This window comes from Bombina bombina, chromosome 3 (genome assembly GCF_027579735.1).
Source record: "Bombina bombina isolate aBomBom1 chromosome 3, aBomBom1.pri, whole genome shotgun sequence".
NCBI lineage: Eukaryota > Metazoa > Chordata > Amphibia > Anura > Bombinatoridae > Bombina > Bombina bombina.
The window spans coordinates 924,500,794-924,521,210 of record NC_069501.1 but is presented as its reverse complement, the minus strand read 5'-3'; the positions used below and the strand labels follow the sequence as shown (position 1 = coordinate 924,521,210).

General features: G+C 38.9%; 1 protein-coding gene across 2 annotated transcripts in view; it reads right to left on the bottom strand.

Moving 5' to 3' along the window:
- Nucleotides 1-20,417, bottom strand: part of DIAPH3 (diaphanous related formin 3) — a 1,718,568-nt gene that overhangs the window by 236,585 nt on the left and 1,461,566 nt on the right. The window contains exons 26-27 of one of the 2 annotated variants that reach the window (XM_053707945.1): nucleotides 1,848-1,943; nucleotides 1,338-1,397 (exon numbers count right to left, since the gene is read on the bottom strand). In XM_053707945.1, coding sequence (XP_053563920.1) covers nucleotides 1,338-1,397; nucleotides 1,848-1,943 — 156 coding nt within the window. The remainder of the gene's footprint in view (nucleotides 1-1,337; nucleotides 1,398-1,847; nucleotides 1,944-20,417) is intronic. The other variant, XM_053707946.1, reaches the window with a different exon arrangement.

The following is a 20,417-nucleotide window of genomic DNA, read 5'->3' as shown; positions in this document are numbered from 1 at the left end:
TTGGTAAATGAAATAGCTTGATTTAAACATTGAAACCACATCCTATCAAATAGGCTAAGTTTACAGAGAGATCAGACATCCTTATCACTCAGATGCTTCCCTTTCTTATTTCTTTCTGTATACAATACTTAGAAAGAACAATTGAAAATGAACATTTTAGAACTTCATCTCTCACACTCCTCACTTGGAGTGTAATGTTTGCTGCTGGATAGGTTTACATAGCTTGTCTAAAGCCTAATATATTAGTATAAAAACTTTCAGTGTAGGCAAGGATACCACAGGCAAAACGGCTATTTAAAATCCTGATATAAATGTAAAGGGGATATTTGTAAACCGTTTTATACACACTAGCAGCTAAAATGTATCATTGGTAATACATTAAAGGGGATACATTTTTAAGTTAAAATGTCCCTTTAAATTCTGCTTTATCAGAAGGACACAATCTAAGAACCAGGTTAAAGTTAAAACAATAGTTATTGCAAATGTCTCAAGATATTACATGTATCCACAGTCTTGAAAATGGATTGGACCACACCAATCCAGAAATGGAGCTCTAGATTTGCAAATTCAGAAAAAGCCAGGAGAGTTTACTTCTTATAAGACCAGTTTTCCCTCTAAGGCCAGTTTTGTGAGCGACCCAGCAGTGCAAAAGTGAATAAACACCTTGCAATCTGCATTGTGTCTAATTAACTGTTTCACTGCTGGGTTGCTCACAAAACTGGCCTTAAAGGTAACACTGTATAAGACCCCCCCCCCTTTTGGGCTATGCAATAAATCCAGAAATCATCTCACCTTTAAAATCTCTAATAATGAAGGAAAATTATATAATATTATATATTAGTATGCTTTACCTCAATATCCAGCCATACAAAGTAATAAAGCAATGATTTGCAATAGAGATGTAGCAGTGGCAGGCAATACCACACTTGTGTGAATACATTATTAATAAGCTTTTAGATGAAAAACGTTCTGGTACATTTTCTTTATTTAGCACCAATCACATAGTTAATGTAGCAATGAATCTTGGAAATCATATTTTTCCACTTCTGCTCTCTTCAAAACATTTTAGATTATCAACTCAAATTTAAACATCTTTTATAACTGTTTAACATCTGCTTCTCTTAAAAACATGGTTAAAACAAAATAGCGTGACATGCAAATAGCAAAAAAAGAACAGACAAACTGGTAAAGGAAAGCATTAAGCTTGATGTGCTGATGCTGAACTTTGCACATATGGTTAGTGCTTTATTTAAAAAACAAAACTGCAAAACCAAGACTGAAATCATATATAGGCAGAAGCAGCACAGTCAGAAAAATGTCAAATAGTATTTTATTACCATAGTTACAAGCCTTCAGAACAGGCCTCTCTGACGCTGGACTGAGTTTTTCATGTATATCTGTAGAAACCACGAGACAACAGAAAACAAGCTTAATCAAATAACTGATATACTAAAAGCAAAGCCTGGAATGCTTAACTGTGCAGTATTCGCTACATAAAAATACGTATTCTACATCATTAACTCTAACATCATTTCCCCCCACTGAGGAGGGGGAAAATACAACACTTTTTTTTATTTATTTTTTGAAGATGAACCTTCTCAGAATAAGCAGCTCATGTTAAGTTCAGTGCATTGGTTTGCAAAGTGGTACTGACACCAGCCAACTGGAATTAATATCTTGCCTGACATTTGTCATTGCGAGGAAAGGATTACGCTTGCTGCTGGCACTTTAAGCACTTCTTCCCGGTAGGACTGTATTTCTGATAAATGTTTTAAAGCACACACACTTACACACATTCTGAAATTATACTTTATAGAGAAGCAACATTAAGAAGATATTCCAGTCACCTTTAGGCCTGGGAGTCCGTTTTCTTCTGTCTCTGAAAGCAGCGCCAGATTGCAGGGCCTCTAGCAGGCTATCCATCACTCCAGTCTCTTCACCTTCTGCAAAAAGAGATTGAGGGAATTCCATCAGCCCTCTAGGTTACCATAGTAATGTCAAAGACTTACAGACAGATAAAAAAGATCACTCTGTTATGACTAAAACCAGCAATTTTAAAACTAGACAAGCTTTTAACTGACTCATATATCATCCTTTTCTTAATAAAATCATTCTCATTTCGTTTTTGTGTTGCTATCTAGTAAAGTGGACGAAAGTTCAATTGATTTACTTCAGGCCCTAGGTTTTATAGCTGAAGACAGTAATCTCAAAAGGAATATGGCTCCTGTCTTATCTTTTTTTTCTGAACCCAGTGTGTTAAGGTCACTTACAAATCATTTGTCCCTAGCGAGAATGTGTAGTTTTGCAACTTGCTAAATAGGAATCATCTCTAGTTATAGTTGTCTGCACCCAAGTGATACAGGTTCCCTGCATTTTAATCAACTGATTTGTTTTAGCTTTATTCTTGAAGTATACAGTTAATTAGACATCTATAGAAATTAATCAGCACAGAAAAACATAATTTATGTAAGAACTTACCTGATAAATTCATTTCTTTCATATTAACAAGAGTCCATGAGCTAGTGACGTATGGGATATACATTCCTACCAGGAGGGGCAAAGTTTCCCAAACCTTAAAATGCCTATAAATACACCCCTCACCACACCCACAAATCAGTTTAACGAATAGCCAAGAAGTGGGGTGATAAGAAAAAAGTGCGAAGCATATAAAATAAGGAATTGGAATAATTGTGCTTTATACAAAAAAATCATAACCACCACAAAAAAGGGTGGGCCTCATGGACTCTTGTTAATATGAAAGAAATGAATTTATCAGGTAAGTTCTTACATAAATTATGTTTTCTTTCATGTAATTAACAAGAGTCCATGAGCTAGTGACGTATGGGATAATGAATACCCAAGATGTGGATCTTTCCACACAAGAGTCACTAGAGAGGGAGGGATAAAATAAAGACAGCCAATTCCTGCTGAAAATAATCCACACCCAAAATAAAGTTTAACGAAAAACATAAGCAGAAGATTCAAACTGAAACCGATGCCTGAAGTACTTTTCTACCAAAAACTGCTTCAGAAGAAGAAAATACATCAAAATGGTAGAATTTAGTAAAAGTATGCAAAGAGGACCAAGTTGCTGCTTTGCAGATCTGGTCAACCGAAGCTTCATTCCTAAACGCCCAGGAAGTAGATACTGACCTAGTAGAATGAGCTGTAATTCTCTGAGGCGGAATTTTACCCGACTCAACATAGGCAAGATGAATTAAAGATTTCAACCAAGATGCCAAAGAAGAATTTTTGCGCCAAAAAAGTCCGCGCCAAGAATGACGCAATAAAATGAAGCATTTTCAGCCCCCGCGAGCCTAACAGCCCACAGGGAAAAAAGTCAAATTTTTGAGGTAAGAAAAATATGATAATTCAATGCATAATCCCAAATATGAAACTGACTGTCTGAAAATAAGGAAAGTTGAAGATTCTGAGTCAAGGCAAATAAATGTTTGAATACATATATTTAGAACTTTATAAATAAAGTGCCCAACCATAGCTTAGAGTGTCACAGAAAATAAGACTTACTTACCCCAGGACACTCATCTACATGTTTGTAGAAAGCCAAACCAGTACTGAAACGAGAATCAGTAGAGGTAATGGTAAATATAAGAGTATATCGTCGATCTGAAAAGGGAGGTAAGAGATGAATCTCTACGACCGATAACAGAGAACCTTATGAAATAGACCCCGTAGAAGGAGATCACTGCATTCAATAGGCAATACTCTCTTCACATCCCTCTGACATTCACTGCACGCTGAGAGGAAAACCGGGCTCCAACTTGCTGCGGAGCGCATATCAACGTAGAATCTAGCACAAACTTACTTCACCACCTCCCTTGGAGGCAAAGTTTGTAAAACTGATTTGTGGGTGTGGTGAGGGGTGTATTTATAGGCATTTTAAGGTTTGGGAAACTTTGCCCCTCCTGGTAGGAATGTATATCCCATACGTCACTAGCTCATGGACTCTTGTTAATTACATGAAAGAAATAAACCATTCAGTTATTAGGAAATGTTATTTGTAAAATGCAAGAAAAGTTGTCAAATATGCTGTAATTAAAAATACAATCAACTTCACATATAATGCATTGGATAATACATAATAAACTATTGCAAACATTCTAATAAATCACTAATACATTTTTTTTTTCATGCACCAACTGAAAATCAGATTATCTGCTCTGGGGGGTAATCTAAGGCACGTGTACCAAAGCGCAGCCCTCATGCTTTTTTGATGGCTCCAACTTTACCAAAGGATATATTAGAGTTTCACTCACAGAAATAAATTGCATCAGTTTTACTGGAACTTATTGCCAAACTAAGTTGTTTTTTTATCTGCATATCTGTTAGGTAGTAAACAAACATTTGGCTGTGCTCCAATACTATTCCTCTATGTCTGCCCTTTTGTCATACAGAGTGAGTGGGTGGGGAAAACACATTGAACTTATAAACAAATGCAATCAAGAGTTGTAGAAAATGCCTCATTACATCCGATTAAAATAAAATAAAAAAACCTCAAGCACATCCCAAAGATGGAGAAGTTTCTGAACAATGTTATATAACTACACAATTAGAAATCATGTGTCAAGAAGATACATATTAATTGCAACAATTCAAACTACTCTTATTTGTAGGTTAATTGTTTCAAAGGATATTGAACAATAAAGATTGGAAACTTGTGTCAACAGACTAACAAAAGTGTGCAAGCTGTTACAAATAAGGTGATAATGAACTATACAAAAGGCTAACAGAATACTTGGTGATAAAGACATGCATGGTCTAGCTTTAAGAAGTAATTTGGTATTGGAGCTTCTGAGTAACTAAGAAAGCATAAATAGTTTTGAACAAAAAAAAAAAAAAAAACACAAAAAAAACATAATTTATGCTTACCTGATAAATTCCTTTCTTCTGTTGTGTGATCAGTCCACGGGTCATCATTACTTCTGGGATATAACTCCTCCCCAACAGGAAATGCAAGAGGATTCACCCAGCAGAGCTGCATATAGCTCCTCCCCTCTACGTCAGTCCCAGTCATTCGACCAGGAATCAACGAGAAAGGAGTAACCAAGGGTGAAGTGGTGACTGGAGTATAATTTTAAAAAATATTTACCTGCCTTAAAAACAGGGCGGGCCGTGGACTGATCACACAACAGAAGAAAGGAATTTATCAGGTAAGCATAAATTATGTTTTCTTCTGTTATGTGTGATCAGTCCACGGGTCATCATTACTTCTGGGATACCAATACCAAAGCAAAAGTACACGGATGACGGGAGGGATAGGCAGGCTCATTATACAGAAGGAACCACTGCCTGAAGAACCTTTCTCCCAAAAATAGCCTCCGAAGAAGCAAAAGTGTCAAATTTGTAAAATTTGGAAAAAGTATGAAGCGAAGACCAAGTTGCAGCCTTGCAAATCTGTTCAACAGAGGCCTCATTCTTAAAGGCCCAAGTGGAAGCCACAGCTCTAGTGGAATGAGCTGTAATTCTTTCAGGAGGCTGCTGTCCAGCAGTCTCATAGGCTAAACGTATTATGTTACGAAGCCAAAAAGAGAGAGAGGTAGCAGAAGCTTTTTGACCTCTCCTCTGTCCAGAATAAACGACAAACAGGGAAGAAGTTTGACGAAACTCTTTAGTTGCCTGCAAGTAGAACTTGAGGGCACGAACTACATCCAGATTGTGTAGAAGACGTTCCTTCTTTGAAGAAGGATTTGGACACAAGGATGGAACAACAATCTCTTGATTGATATTCCTGTTAGTAACTACCTTAGGTAAGAACCCAGGTTTAGTACGCAGAACTACCTTGTCTGAGTGAAAAATCAGATAAGGAGAATCACAATGTAATGCTGATAACTCAGAGACTCTTCGAGCCGAGGAAATAGCCATTAAAAACAGAACTTTCCAAGATAACAATTTTATATCAATGGAATGAAGGGGTTCAAACGGAACACCCTGTAAAACGTTAAGAACTAAGTTTAAACTCCATGGTGGAGCAACAGCTTTAAACACAGGCTTGATCCTAGCTAAAGCCTGACAAAAGGCCTGGACGTCTGGATTTTCTGACAGACGCCTGTGTAACAAGATGGACAGAGCTGAAATCTGTCCCTTTAATGAACTAGCCGATAAACCCTTTTCTAAGCCCTCTTGTAGAAAGGACAAGATCCTAGAGATCCTAACCTTACTCCAGGAGTAACGTTTGGATTCACACCAGTATAGGTATTTACGCCATATTTTATGGTAAATCTTTCTGGTAACAGGCTTCCTAGCCTGTATCAGGGTATCAATAACCGACTCAGAAAAACCACGTTTTGATAAAATCAAGCGTTCAATTTCCAAGCAGTCAGCTTCAGAGAAGTTAGATTTTGATGTTTGAACGGACCCTGTATCAGAAGGTCCTGTCTTAGAGGTAGAGACCAAGGTGGACAGGATGACATGTCCACTAGATCTGCATACCAAGTCCTGCGTGGCCATGCAGGTGCTATTAGAATCACTGATGCTCTCTCCTGTTTGATTTTGGCAATCAATCGAGGAAGCAGCGGGAAGGGTGGAAACACATAAGCCATCCCGAAGTTCCAAGGTGCTGTCAAAGCATCTATCAGAACCGCTCCCGGATCCCTGGATCTGGACCCGTAGTGAGGAAGTTTGGCGTTCTGGCGAGACGCCATGAGATCTATCTCTGGTTTGCCCCAACGTCGAAGTATTTGGGCAAAGACCTCCGGATGAAGTTCCCACTCCCCCGGATGAAAAGTCTGGCGACTCAAGAAATCCGCCTCCCAGTTCTCCACTCCCGGGATGTGGATTGCTGACAGGTGGCAAGAGTGAGACTCTGCCCATCGAATTATCTTTGATACTTCCATCATTGCTAGGGAGCTTTTTGTCCCTCCCTGATGGTTGATGTAAGCTACAGTCGTGATATTGTCCGACTGAAACCTGATGAACCCCCGAGTTGTTAATTGGGGCCAAGCCAGAAGGGCATTGAGAACTGCTCTCAATTCCAGAATGTTTATTGGAAGGAGACTCTCCTCCTGATTCCATAATCCCTGAGCCTTCAGAGAATTCCAGACAGCGCCCCAACCTAGTAGGCTGGCGTCTGTTGTTACAATTGTCCAGTCTGGCCTGCTGAATGGCATCCCCCTGGACAGGTGTGGCCGATGAAGCCACCATAGAAGAGAATTTCTGGTCTCTTGATTCAGATTCAGAGTAGGGGACAAATCTGAGTAATCCCCATTCCACTGACTTAGCATGCATAATTGCAGCGGTCTGAGGTGTAGGCGTGCAAAAGGTACTATGTCCATTGCCGCTACCATTAAGCCGATCACCTCCATGCATTGAGCTACTGACGGGTGTTGAATGGAATGAAGGACACGGCATGCATCTTGAAGTTTTGTTAACCTGTCCTCTGTCAGGTAAATCTTCATTTCTACAGAATCTATAAGAGTCCCCAAGAATGGAACTCTTGTGAGAGGAAAAAGAGAACTCTTCTTTTCGTTCACTTTCCATCCATGCGACCTTAGAAATGCCAGAACTAACTCTGTATGAGACTTGGCAGTTTGAAAGCTTGAAGCCTGTATTAGAATGTCGTCTAGATACGGAGCTACCGAAATCCCTCGCGGTCTTAGTACCGCCAGGAGGGCACCTAGAATCTTTGTGAAGATTCTTGGGGCCGTAGCCAATCCGAATGGAAGAGCTACAAACTGGTAGTGCCTGTCTAGGAAGGCAAACCGTAGATACCGGTGATGATCTTTGTGGATCGGTATGTGAAGGTAAGCATCTTTTAAATCCACTGTGGTCATGTACTGACCCTTTTGGATCATGGGCAAGATTGTCCGAATAGTTTCCATTTTGAACGATGGAACTCTTAGGAATTTGTTTAGAATCTTTAAATCTAAGATTGGTCTGAAGGTTCCCTCTTTTTTGGGAACCACAAACAGGTTTGAGTAGAACCCTTGTCCTTGTTCCGACCGCGGAACCGGATGGATCACTCCCATTAATAACAGATCTTGTACACAGCGTAGAAACGCTTCTTTCTTTATCTGGCTTGTTGACAATCTTGACAGATGAAATCTCCCTCTTGGGGGAGATAATTTGAAGTCTAGAAGGTATCCCTGAGATATGATCTCTAGCGCCCAGGGATCCTGAACATCTCTTGCCCAGGCCTGGACGAAGAGAGAAAGTCTGCCCCCCACTAGATCCGGTCCCGGATCGGGGGCTCTCGGTTCATGCTGTCTTTGGGGCAGCAGCAGGTTTCCTGGCCTGTTTGCCCTTGTTCCAGGACTGGTTGGGCTTCCAGCCTTGCCTGTAACGAGCAACAGCTCCTTCCTGTTTTGGTGCAGTGGAGGTTGATGCTGCTCCTGTTTTGAAATTCCGAAAGGGACGAAAATTAGACTGTCTAGCCTTAGCTTTGGCTTTGTCTTGAGGTAGGGCGTGGCCCTTACCTCCTGTAATGTCAGCGATAATTTCTTTCAAACCGGGCCCAAATAAGGACTGCCCCTTGAAAGGTATATTAAGTAATTTGGACTTAGAAGTAACATCAGCTGACCAGGATTTTAGCCACAGTGCCCTACGTGCCTGTATGGCGAATCCTGAGTTCTTAGCCGTAAGTTTGGTTAAATGTACTACGGCCTCCGAAATGAATGAATTAGCTAGTTTAAGGACTCTAAGCCTGTCCATAATGTCGTCTAGCGTATATGAACTAAGGTTCTCTTCCAGAGACTCAATCCAAAATGCTGCCGCAGCCGTAATCGGCGCGATACACGCAAGGGGTTGCAAAATAAAACCTTGTTGAACAAACATTTTCTTAAGGTAACCCTCCAATTTTTTATCCATTGGATCTGAAAAGGCACAGCTATCCTCCACCGGGATAGTGGTACGCTTAGCTAGAGTAGAAACTGCTCCCTCCACCTTAGGGACCGTTTGCCATAAGTCCCGAGTGGTGGCGTCTATTGGAAACATCTTTCTAAATATTGGAGGGGGTGAGAACGGCACACCGGGTCTATCCCACTCCTTAGTAACAATTTCAGTTAATCTCTTAGGTATAGGAAAAACGTCAGTACTCGCCGGTACCGCAAAGTATTTATCCAACCTACATAGTTTCTCTGGTATTGCAACGGTGTTACAATCATTGAGAGCTGCTAAGACCTCCCCTAGTAATACACGGAGGTTCTCCAATTTAAATTTAAAATTTGAAATATCTGAATCCAATCTGTTTGGATCAGAACCGTCACCCACAGAATGAAGCTCTCCGTCCTCATGCTCTGCAAGCTGTGACGCAGTATCAGACATGGCCCTAGTATTGTCAGCGCACTCTGTTCTCACCCCAGAGTGATCACGCTTGCCTCTTAGCTCTGGTAATTTAGACAAAACTTCAGTCATAACAGTAGCCATATCTTGTAATGTTATCTGTAATGGCCGCCCAGATGTACTAGGCGCCATAATATCACGCACCTCCCGGGCGGGAGATGCAGGTACTGCCGCGTGAGGCGAGTTAGTCGGCATAACTCTCCCCTCGCAGATTGGTGAAATTTGTTCACATTGTACAGATTGACTTTTATTTAAAGTAGCATCAATACAGTTAGTACATAAATTTCTATTGGGCTCCACCTTGGCATTGGAACAAATGACACAGATATCCTCTGAGTCAGACATGTTTAACACACTAGCAATAACTTGCAACCTGGTTATAATCTTTTTTAGCAAAAACGTACTGTGCCTCAAAGAGGTACTTAAACGATTAAATGATTAAATGACAGTTGAGATAATAAACTGAGAACAGTTATAGCATCAACTTTAAAACAACACAACTTTTAGCAAAGGTTTTGTTCCCATTAGTAAGATAACATAACTAAATTTGACATAAAAATTATTGAGTAACGTCTTTATCCACAGTCAATATAAAAAATTCTCACAGCTCTGCTGAGAGACTGTACCTCCCTTCAAGAAGTTTGAAGACCCCTGAGATCTGTCAGAGATGAACCGGATCATGCATGAAAAATAATAATAGCTGACTGGAAATTGTTGATGCGTAGCAAAGAGCGCCAAAAATGGCCCCTCCCTCTCACACACAGCAGTGAAGAGAAACGAAACTGTCACAATTCAAAATAAACTACTGCCAAGTGGAAAATAAAGCCCAAACATTTATTTACTCAGTACCTCAGCAATGTAAACGATTCTACATTCCAGCAAAAACGTTTAACATGATATAATACTTATTAAAAAGATTAGTGACCTTTAACAGAGTAGTTCCGGTGAAGTACCATTCCCAGAATACTGAAGTGTATACATACATGTCATTATAACGGTATAGCAGGATTTTCTCATCAATTCCATTCAGAAAATAAAAACTGCTACATACCTCAATGCAGATTCATCTGCCCCTGTCCCCTGATCTGAAGCTTTTACCTCCCTCAGATGGCCGAGAACAGCAATATGATCTTAACTACTCCGGTTAAAATCATAGTAAAAACTCTGGTAGATTCTTCCTCAAAGTCTGCCAGAGAAGTAATAGCACGCTCCGGTGCTATTATAAAATAACAAACTTTTGATTGAAGTCATAAAAACTAAGTATAATCACCATAGTCCTCTCACACATCCTATCTAGTCGTTGGGTGCAAGAGAATGACTGGGACTGACGTAGAGGGGAGGAGCTATATGCAGCTCTGCTGGGTGAATCCTCTTGCATTTCCTGTTGGGGAGGAGTTATATCCCAGAAGTAATGATGACCCGTGGACTGATCACACATAACAGAAGAAATCTAGTCTTACAATTTCTCTAATTAGATTGCCACTAAAGAGATTCAAAAATGGCTGAGAAGATGAGGAAGTACTTGACATCAACCAGGGAAAGATATCTAAGGGCACTTTCTCATGCAGACTTGGTGAAGAACTTTCACACGATCTATTACATGTTCTACAAATCCCCATTGCAATTTAGAAGACATTTTTAAACTAATATATTTATTTACATAATTGACATTATTCGTATGCATGCAGTTGTATGTTACAGTGTCATTTAGATTCCACGTGTCATTTTAGAAAACACATATGGAATATAAATATATGGCTACATTACATTTATTGTCATCTAGAATCATTTTGAAAACTGGTTATTTCTTCTTAAAACAAGCTGGATTTCTCTTTTGTAATTTGCATTTATATGTAGACGATCATTAAATAAAAATCCCACTGCTCGATTCAGCTTTAAATGAGCACATATATTCAGTCAGCAGGACGATACTTTGGAGGAATACAAACATACTCCTGTGGGGTGTAATTCAGGTAGTCTAGTTTGACAAGTTTGAAAGATGATTACAAAAAGGAGCTGATCTATTATTCCTATTAGAAAATTACATAGTAAAAGAATGTCAGCTAGAATACAATTTTAGATATATCAGTCTCAGAACTTATACGTTGATGGCAAAAAATTGGCTGGTTATTCATAGAAGACATTTTATCATGCTTAAAGGACCCCCAAATGGCAGTAATTACCATTATATATACTGTATATCTCATTTCAGAACCAGCATAACTTAGTTTAGAATAGATTCTATATAAAAACACAATTTTACTATAGAGTTTGAGGTTAAATGTAAGATCACAATTTGTAGCCTTGCTGAGAGGTGGTCCCTAATCGTTTTACAACACCTGCAGTTTCTGCCAAGTGGCAACAAAGAAACTGAGCATTTTACAATGCAACGATAAAGCCTCACGCACTTCTGACTACTTCATCAAAGCAAGAAGGGGCCTTTCATCTTTTGGTGTCCGCTGGAAAATGTACATTACATTACATCTGTCTGTAACATCTTAAGAGAGTGGTCAAAGAAGTAAACGTCTAGCTAGGCTGCAAATAAAAATACCTAGGAAAAGAGCAGTGAAGCATTAGAAAGAGAGGTGAAGTTTCATACTAGCTATAAATGTATTACATAATCCAACAGCACACACAGAAGTGTGAGAAGGTAATCACTAATTATAGCAAAGTACTGAGAGGACATAAATGGACATGAAAGTCAAAATTAAAGTTTCATGGTTTGGAAAGAGAATAAAACATTAAAGAGTTTCAAATTTACCAAAATGTAGTCTTTTTTTTATGAAAGTACACCGATGTAAGCTAAAGAGAGTGTAAATGTCTTGAGCACTTACTGCAAAACATTGCTACAAACATTGCAGCCATAAAGGAGGACATTTATCAACTTCCAGAAAACAAGGCTCCCAGATAGGAAACATGTCAGCCCAGGTTTGTAGCAACCAAGTAGCATCTGCTGCTTGCATTTAACATTTGCTTTTGCAGCCTTGCCTCCTGCTCTCATTAAAACAAGTTGCATGATAACATTGACTGTCAATCATCTGGGATGGGAAAAAAAAAAATCACAGTGGGAGGTTGGGGTCGGGGGATGTGTCAGGGAACAGCAGCAGAAAAGGTAGGGACTATTAATAAACATACAATAATTTCTAAGACATTTAATTAAAAAATACAGTACATACTATATCAAGTCAACATATAGATTTAAAGGGACAGTCTACTTTAGCTGTTTTGACAGAGTTGCATTTTAGCCGCTGACTCATAAATAACTTCATGGGAGTGCGCACAATGTTATATTTATGGCACACGTGATCTAGCACTGTCTAACTGTGAAAAACTGTCAAAATGAACTAAGATAAGAGGTGGCCTTCAAGGGCTTAGAAATTGGCACACAAGGCTACCTAGGTTTAGATTTCAGCAAAGAATATCAAGAGAACAAAGCAAATTTGATGATAAAAGTGAATTGGAAAGATGTTTAAAATTGCGTGCCCTATCTCAATAATGAAACTTTAATAATAACTAGACTGTCCCTTTAAACATGTGCTTTGTGAGGTACATTGTCTACTCTTGCTTTAATAATTTGTAAAAGAACCTTAATTGGCATAATTTGCTTCCATTTTAAAATAAAAGAAAAATCTGCAAAATATTTTTCTAAACAAACTGAAACAACTAAAAAAAATAAATAAAAATACAGATAAGATCAACATACATCAGAAAAGCATAGTATCTAATTGACAAAAAACCCCCCAACTAATATAAAAATATCACTTTCCTTTCCACTGAAATGACAAAGTATTACCAGGTATCACACTTTTTGAAAATCATAATATATTTTTGCTGTTTTATAAGGAAAAAAAAGCAAAATAACTGCATTAATGACTAATGAGATTGCGGGATAAAGGCTGTTTCTATGTGAAAACCGTTTCAGATCCTGCAATTTTGATACAGCTATTTGTTCGGATGTAGGTTTGTGTGCCTTTCATTTTCCTTTTTTTGAAATCTTCTACATGAAGAATAATTACGTGATTTGCTGCTGAAATGGAAGCCTCAACATTATCAGCAGTCTTCCAATGCTCATTAGCTATCATCAGGTAAGATCTTTTTTTGTTCTATACATTTTTTATCAGCAGCTGTAGCCACATATGAAATAAAATTAACCAATAAATGATATCTATATATTTATATAAACACACTCACAGTGCTATCTTTCAAACATAGAAATGTTGATTCTTTTTTTTTTTTTTATCAATTACCAAAATGCCAAGTGAGTGAACTTTTAAACCATTTCAACTAAAAGGGACATTAAAGGGACAGTATACTGTAAAATAGTTTTTCCCTTAATGTGTTTACAATTGCGAACAAATTAAAGGGGAGAAAATTTTTGAGTAAACTGTCCCTTTAACCCCTTAATGACCAAGGACGTACGCCACACGTCCTCAAAAAAAAAATACAGTTAATGACCGAGGTCTGGAAAGCAGCTGGAAGCGATCCTGCTCGCTTCCAGCTGCTTTCCGGTTATTGCAGTGATGCCTCGATATCGAGGCATCCTGCAATAACCCCCCTTGGCCATCCGATGCAGAGAGAGCCACTCTGTGGCCCTCTCTGCACCGGACATCGGTGGCCGGTATCGTTGGTGGGTGGGAGCAAGTCTGGGAGGCAGGTGGGCGGCCATCGATGTGCCGAATGGAGGGAAGGGGGGCGGGATCGGGGGCGTAACAGTCAAGAGCGCGCACGGGAGCGCGCGCGTGCACGGGGGGCGGCGGGCGGGCGGGTGCGTGCACGGGGCGGGAGCGGGAGGGAACCGCTACACTGCAGAAAAGTAAAGATGTAAAAAGCAACAAAAAAAAAGTTTTGACATTTCTAAATAAACAGCTAAGGGATCTGGAAGGTGTGGGGGGTTGGTCTTGGGGGGGGGGGGGGAAGCTACACTACAGAAAAGGGAATTTTTTTTAAAAAAAAAGGCACATTTTTTACTAAACTGGGTACTGGCAGACAGCTGCCAGTACCCAAGATGGCGCCCATTAAGGCAGAGGGGGAGGGTTAGAGAGCTGTTTACTGGGGGATCAGTGAGGTTGGGGGCTTACGGGGGTTTCTACACAGCAGCATATGTAAATATGCTAAAACCCCCCCACAAAAAAAGCCCAAATATAGCTTTTATTTTAGTACTGGCAGAGTTTCTGCCAGTACTTAAGATGGCGGGGACAATTGTGGGGTGGGGGAGGGAAGTGAGCTGTTTGGGAGGGATCAGGGGGTCTCATGTTTCAGGTGGGAGGCTGAGCTCTACACTAAAGCTAAAATTAACCCTGCAAGCTCCCTACAAGCTACATAATTAACCCCTTCACTGCTAGCCATAATACACGTGTGAAATGCAGCAGCATTTGGCGGCCTTCTAATTACCAAAAAGCAACGCCAAAGCCATATATGTCTGCTATTTCTGAACAAAGGGGATCCCAGAGAAGCATTTACAACCATTTGTGCCATAATTGTACAAGCTGTTTGTAAATGATTTCAGTGAGAAACCTAAAATTGTGAAAAATTTAACGTTTTTTTTCATTTGATCGCATTTGCCGGTGAAATGGTGGCATGAAATATACCAAAATTGGCCTAGATCAATACTTGGGGTTGTCTACTACACTAAAGCTAAAATTATACCTAAAAGCTCCCTACATGCTCCATAATTAACCCCTTCACTGCTGGGCATAATACACTTGTAGTGCGCAGTGGCATTTAGCAGCCTTCTAATTACTAAAAAGCAACGCCAAAGCCATATATGTCTGCTATTTCTGAACAAAGGGGATCCCAGAGAAGAATTTACAACCATTTAAGCCATAATTGCACAAGCTGTTTGTAAATAATTTCAGTGAGAAACCAAAAGTTTGTGAAAAAATTAGTAAAAAAGTGAACAATTTTTTGTATTTAATCGCATTTGGCGGTGAAATGGTGGCATGAAATATACCAAAATGGGCCTAGATGAATACTTTGGGATGTCTACTAAAAAAAATATATATACATGTCAATGGATATTCAGAGATTCCTGAAAGATATTAGTGTTCTAATGTAACTAGCGCTAATTTTGAAAAATAATGGTTTGGAAATAGCAAAGTGCTACTTGTATTTATGGCCCTATAACTTGCAAAAAAAGCAAAGAAGATGGAAACATTGGGTATTTCTAAACTCAGGACAAAATTTAGAAACTATTTAGCATGGGTGTTTTTTGGTGGTTGTAGATGTGTAACAGATTTTGGGGGTCAAAGTTAGAAAAAGTGTGTGTTTTTTCAATTTTTTCCTCATATTTTATAATTTTTTTTATAGTAAATTATAAGATATGATGAAAATAATGGTATCTTTAGAAAGTCCATTTAATGGCGAGAAAAACGGTATATAATATGTGTGGGTACAGTAAATGAGTAAGAGGAAAATTACAGCTAAACACAAACACCGCAGAAATGTAAAAATAGCCTTGGTCCCAAACGGACAGAAAATGGAAAAGTGCTGTGGTCATTAAGGGGTTAATAAACATAGTAATAAGTACAGCAATCCAAAATAAATGTTTTCAAATCATTTAACACTGCCAAATTGATTGACAAGGTTTGCAGATGTAGGGCAGTGTAGTTATACTCCTCAAGACAAGGATGAATGAATCCATGTATCTGATCCCCTGTGCTGTGTCCAAAAAGAGACATGGAAATAAAGTTAACTTTTAACTAACCAATCACTGTGTAGAATATATTGCATAGATCAGGCAAATTTTCCCAAAATGAATTATGATAGAGGCACTCCAGCCTCTGTAAGGGGCAGTAGAACCACCACAATGTACATCAAAACAAATACTGGAGATATATTGCAAACTTAACTTTAATAATTAAGATTTTGACAAAGAGATTAGTTCCCCTTTAACCATATCTCTCACTGACTGTTATTATATATAAGAAAGCAAATTAACCTGCAGGTGCCCAGTTTAACCTACTTTGCCTTGTGTGACCACGGCATAGCATGGATTCATGCAGTGTTACCCATGTATTAGTATAAATTTAGGTTATGAAATGAATTCTGCCAACAATAGTTCTGTGTATTACATAAAATATAATTACGACAACGAGAAGCTAAGCTGAGGAAGAACTGTAAGTCTGTAATAGCTAATGCCTTCAGCCTGCCACTGTTACATACATTATTATGCTCAGAAGATAAAAAAATATCCAGTCAGTACATTCAGATAATCATGAGCTTTTTGCTTTTGTAAAACATTAAAAAGTGTGCGCTCAAAAGGAATTTAAGGCTAAACAAGGACATTTATTCTTCAAATCTTTTGGACGACTAGGCAACAGAAGGCAAAAAGTGGACAGCGTAAGTAAGCACATAATATGAAAATGCAAACTGATATACAGAACAGGGAATTCTGTTCACTTAATTTAAGAAAACAAACTGAAGTGGTGTCACAAAGTGTTTGTCAAAGCTGATGCTGAATTTATTTGGACAAAAGCAGTAGTTCCAAACAGTTGGGTGTTTTGCTGAGTTGTGAGCAAAGTATTAGATTTTGAAAAATGAGGACTGCTTTTCTGATAGGCAAACACCTGCTTGTTATGTATTTTAAAAAAAATTACTTGGTGTAAGGATTTGGGAGGCTTTTGATGTTGTTGGCAGCAACACAGTATTTGTCGAGAAATCTGGTTTGACAAATTCAAGGCTCTTTCTCAGATATATCATATAGTACAAATTTCAAAAGCACAGGATTACCAACATTCACTCTGTGCTGAAGAAACTCGACAGAAGAGAATTTTATTTTTTTTTTCTAAATCTTCCTTCAGGCCAATGAAACTCTGTTTATAGCATTGTAGAAAACACAAATTTCAATCAACAATCCTAAACAAACCGAAATGTGGATATTATACTGCAAGAACAAACAGCAAATTACAACAAAATTGTGGTTCAAATTCATTTGGATTCAAGTAGTAAACGCATAACTAAAAAATCTAAACAAATTTTAGTCAGTAAACATGACATCAGGGTGTAAAAAAACAAGTCTATGGGTAATTTATGTGTTACCAAGAGTTTTCACACTGTACCACCTCAATGGAAACTAGGCCTTATTTGGGAATATTACTTCCTTATATATTCCCTTACTACAAAAAAAATTAAATAATACACTTTTAAGGAGGAGCATGTTAAAATTAATGTCAGATATTGTTAAAAAGCTAAGGCAAGGGTGCTAAAGTATTGGATTACTTCATTTAGTTCTATGCTACACTATTAATAGTTTACTTCAGTTCTTAAAAAATGCTACATTTTAGTGCTGTATTTTGTATTGCTCTTGAGCATAATACTTAAATCATTACATGTACTTAAGTGAAATGAGCTTGCTAATAGCATTCCCAGGACTATTCATTAAAAGTGTAGAGAGAGCTAAAAAAGTTTCAATCACATATGTAACCATCCACTTGTAATAACAGGATTGTGCGTTATTCTTTGCACGAGGTTGAGAAACCTTCTTTACATATGATATTCACAGGTAGGTTAGAAACAAAAACTCATATGAAGTTATGGGTGAAAGGGAGAAAAAAAAATATTTCCTTGCCTAGGTTTGAGCAAACTGCTATCAGAAATGCCTGCAAACATACTGGATATTTGTATAATTCGACAAAGGCATAGAATTATCTAGTTCTTACCACATCTTATCAACAGAGGTTTCATTAAAGGGACAGTCACCACTGATGAAAACTTTATCCCATACCTTAGATAAAGCAAAAAAAAAAAAAGAGCCTGCACCGCATCCCATCTTCAATAACACTAACGTTAGGTGGTTATTCTTCAATGAACATTTAGCTAACAGCGGCAGATATGGCTGCCAAACTCCGCCCCCTGTTACATAGGAGGCTTCTTGTTTTAAATCCATGCTCATTCACAGGGACACTGTTCTATTTCTAATGCGCACGCTCGCTATTAGAAATAGAGCAGTGCCTCTCTGAACGCGGCTAAAGAATCTAGCCGAGGATTTGATTCGCATTGGCTGAAGAGTTAGAGAAGAAGCCTCCTACGTAACAGGGGGAGGAGTTTGGCGGCCATATCTGCCGTTGTTAACTAAATGTTCATTTTTGCTTGATGTAAAGTATGGGATAACGTTTTCATCTGTGTTGACTGTCCCTTTAAAAAATATAGCTCTAACAGAGTAAGCCCTGACCTAAAATCTTTAAAACCTGAACCTGATTCAGTGGAACATACAAATATGATACAGGTCATCAAGACAATTTCTACAAGCTCTAAAGATTAGTGTGAAGAAAAGGTTTACATTTTGGTTTTGGACACCCTCTTGTTTTGAGTCTGAAATTATCCCCTAGAAGAAAAAAAAAAAAGGTTACCTGATAAATTAACTTTCATGGTGGTGAGAGTCCAATACTTTTTAATCATTCCCACGTCTTAGTATAACGTATAGCAGAGAAAACAGAAAAACAGGAAAAGGACAAAGCTGGGTAAGTGAGGTGCACACTAGAACTGCTGCCAAATGAAAAAACAGAATTTATGTTTACCTGATAAATTTATTTCTCCAACGGTGTGTCCGGTCCACGGCTTCATCCTTACTTGTGGGATATTCTCTTCCCCTACAGGAAATGGCAAAGAGAGCACCCAGCAAGAGCTGTCCATAAAGCTTCCCCTCTGGCTCCACCCCCCAGTCATTTGACCGACGGTTAGGAGAAAAAGGAGAAACTATAGGGTGCTGTGGTGACTGTATAGTGTATAAAGAAAGACATTTTTCAAACCTGATTAAAACCAGGGCGGGCCGTGGACCGGACACACCGTTGGAGAAAGAAATTTATCAGGTAAACATAAATTCTGTTTTCTCCAACATTGGTGTGTCCGGTCCACGGCTTCATCCTTACTTGTGGGAACCAATACCAAAGCTTTAGGACACGGATGAAGGGAGGGAGCAAACCAGGTTACCTAAACGGAAGGCACCACGGCTTGCAAAACCTTTCTCCCAAAAATAGCCTCCGAAGAAGCATCGAATTTGTAAAATTTGGCAAAAGTATGCAGAGAAGACCAAGTCGCTGCCTTACAGATCTGATCAACAGAAGCCTTGTTCTTGAAGGCCCATGTGGAAGCCACAGCTCTAGTAGAATGAGCTGTAATTCGTTCAGGAGGCTGCCGTCCGGCAGTCTCATAAGCCAATCGGATGATGCTTTTCAGCCAAAAAGAAAGAGAGGTAGCAGTAGCTTTCTGCCCTCTCCTCTTACCAGAATACACAACAAACAAGGATAATGTCTGTCTGAAATCCTTTGTTGCTTCTAAATAGAACTTTAAAGCACGGACCACATCTAGATTGTGTAACAAACGTTCCTTCTTTGAAACTGGATTCGGACACAGAGAAGGAACAACAATTTCCTGGTTAATATTCCTGTTGGAAACGACCTTTGGAAGAAAACCAGGCTTGGTACGTAAAACTACCTTATCTGTATGGAATACCAGATAGGGAGTAATACACTGCAAAGCAGATAATTCAGAAACTCTTCTAGCAGAAGAAATAGCAACCAAAAACAGAACTTTCCAAGATAGTAACTTAATATCTATGGAATGCATGGGTTCAAACGGAACCCCCTGAAGAACTGAAATAACTAAATTTAGACTCCAAGGAGGAGTCATGGGTCTGTAAACAGGCTTGATTCTAACTAACGCCTGTACAAACGCCTGTACATCTGGCACTGAGTAACAAAACAGACAGAGCAGATATCTGTCCTTTTAAGGAACTAGCTGACAAACCTTTATCCAGACCTTCTTGGAGAAAGGAAAGTATCCTAGGAATTTTAATTTTACTCCAAGGGAATCCCTTGTATTCACACCAACGGATATATTTTTGCCATATCTTATGGTAAATCTTCCTAGTTACAGGTTTTCTGGCTTGAACCAGAGTATCTATGACTGTATCTGAAAACCCACGCTTAGATAGAATCAAGCGTTCAATTTCCAAGCAGTCAGTTGGAGAGAGACTAGATTTGGATGTTCGAACGGACCTTGTACTAGAAGATCCTGCCTCAAAGGTAGCTTCCATGGTTGAGCCGATGACATATTCACCAGGTCTGCATACCAAGTCCTGCGTGGCCACGCAGGGGCTATTAGAATCACTGAGGCCTGCTCCT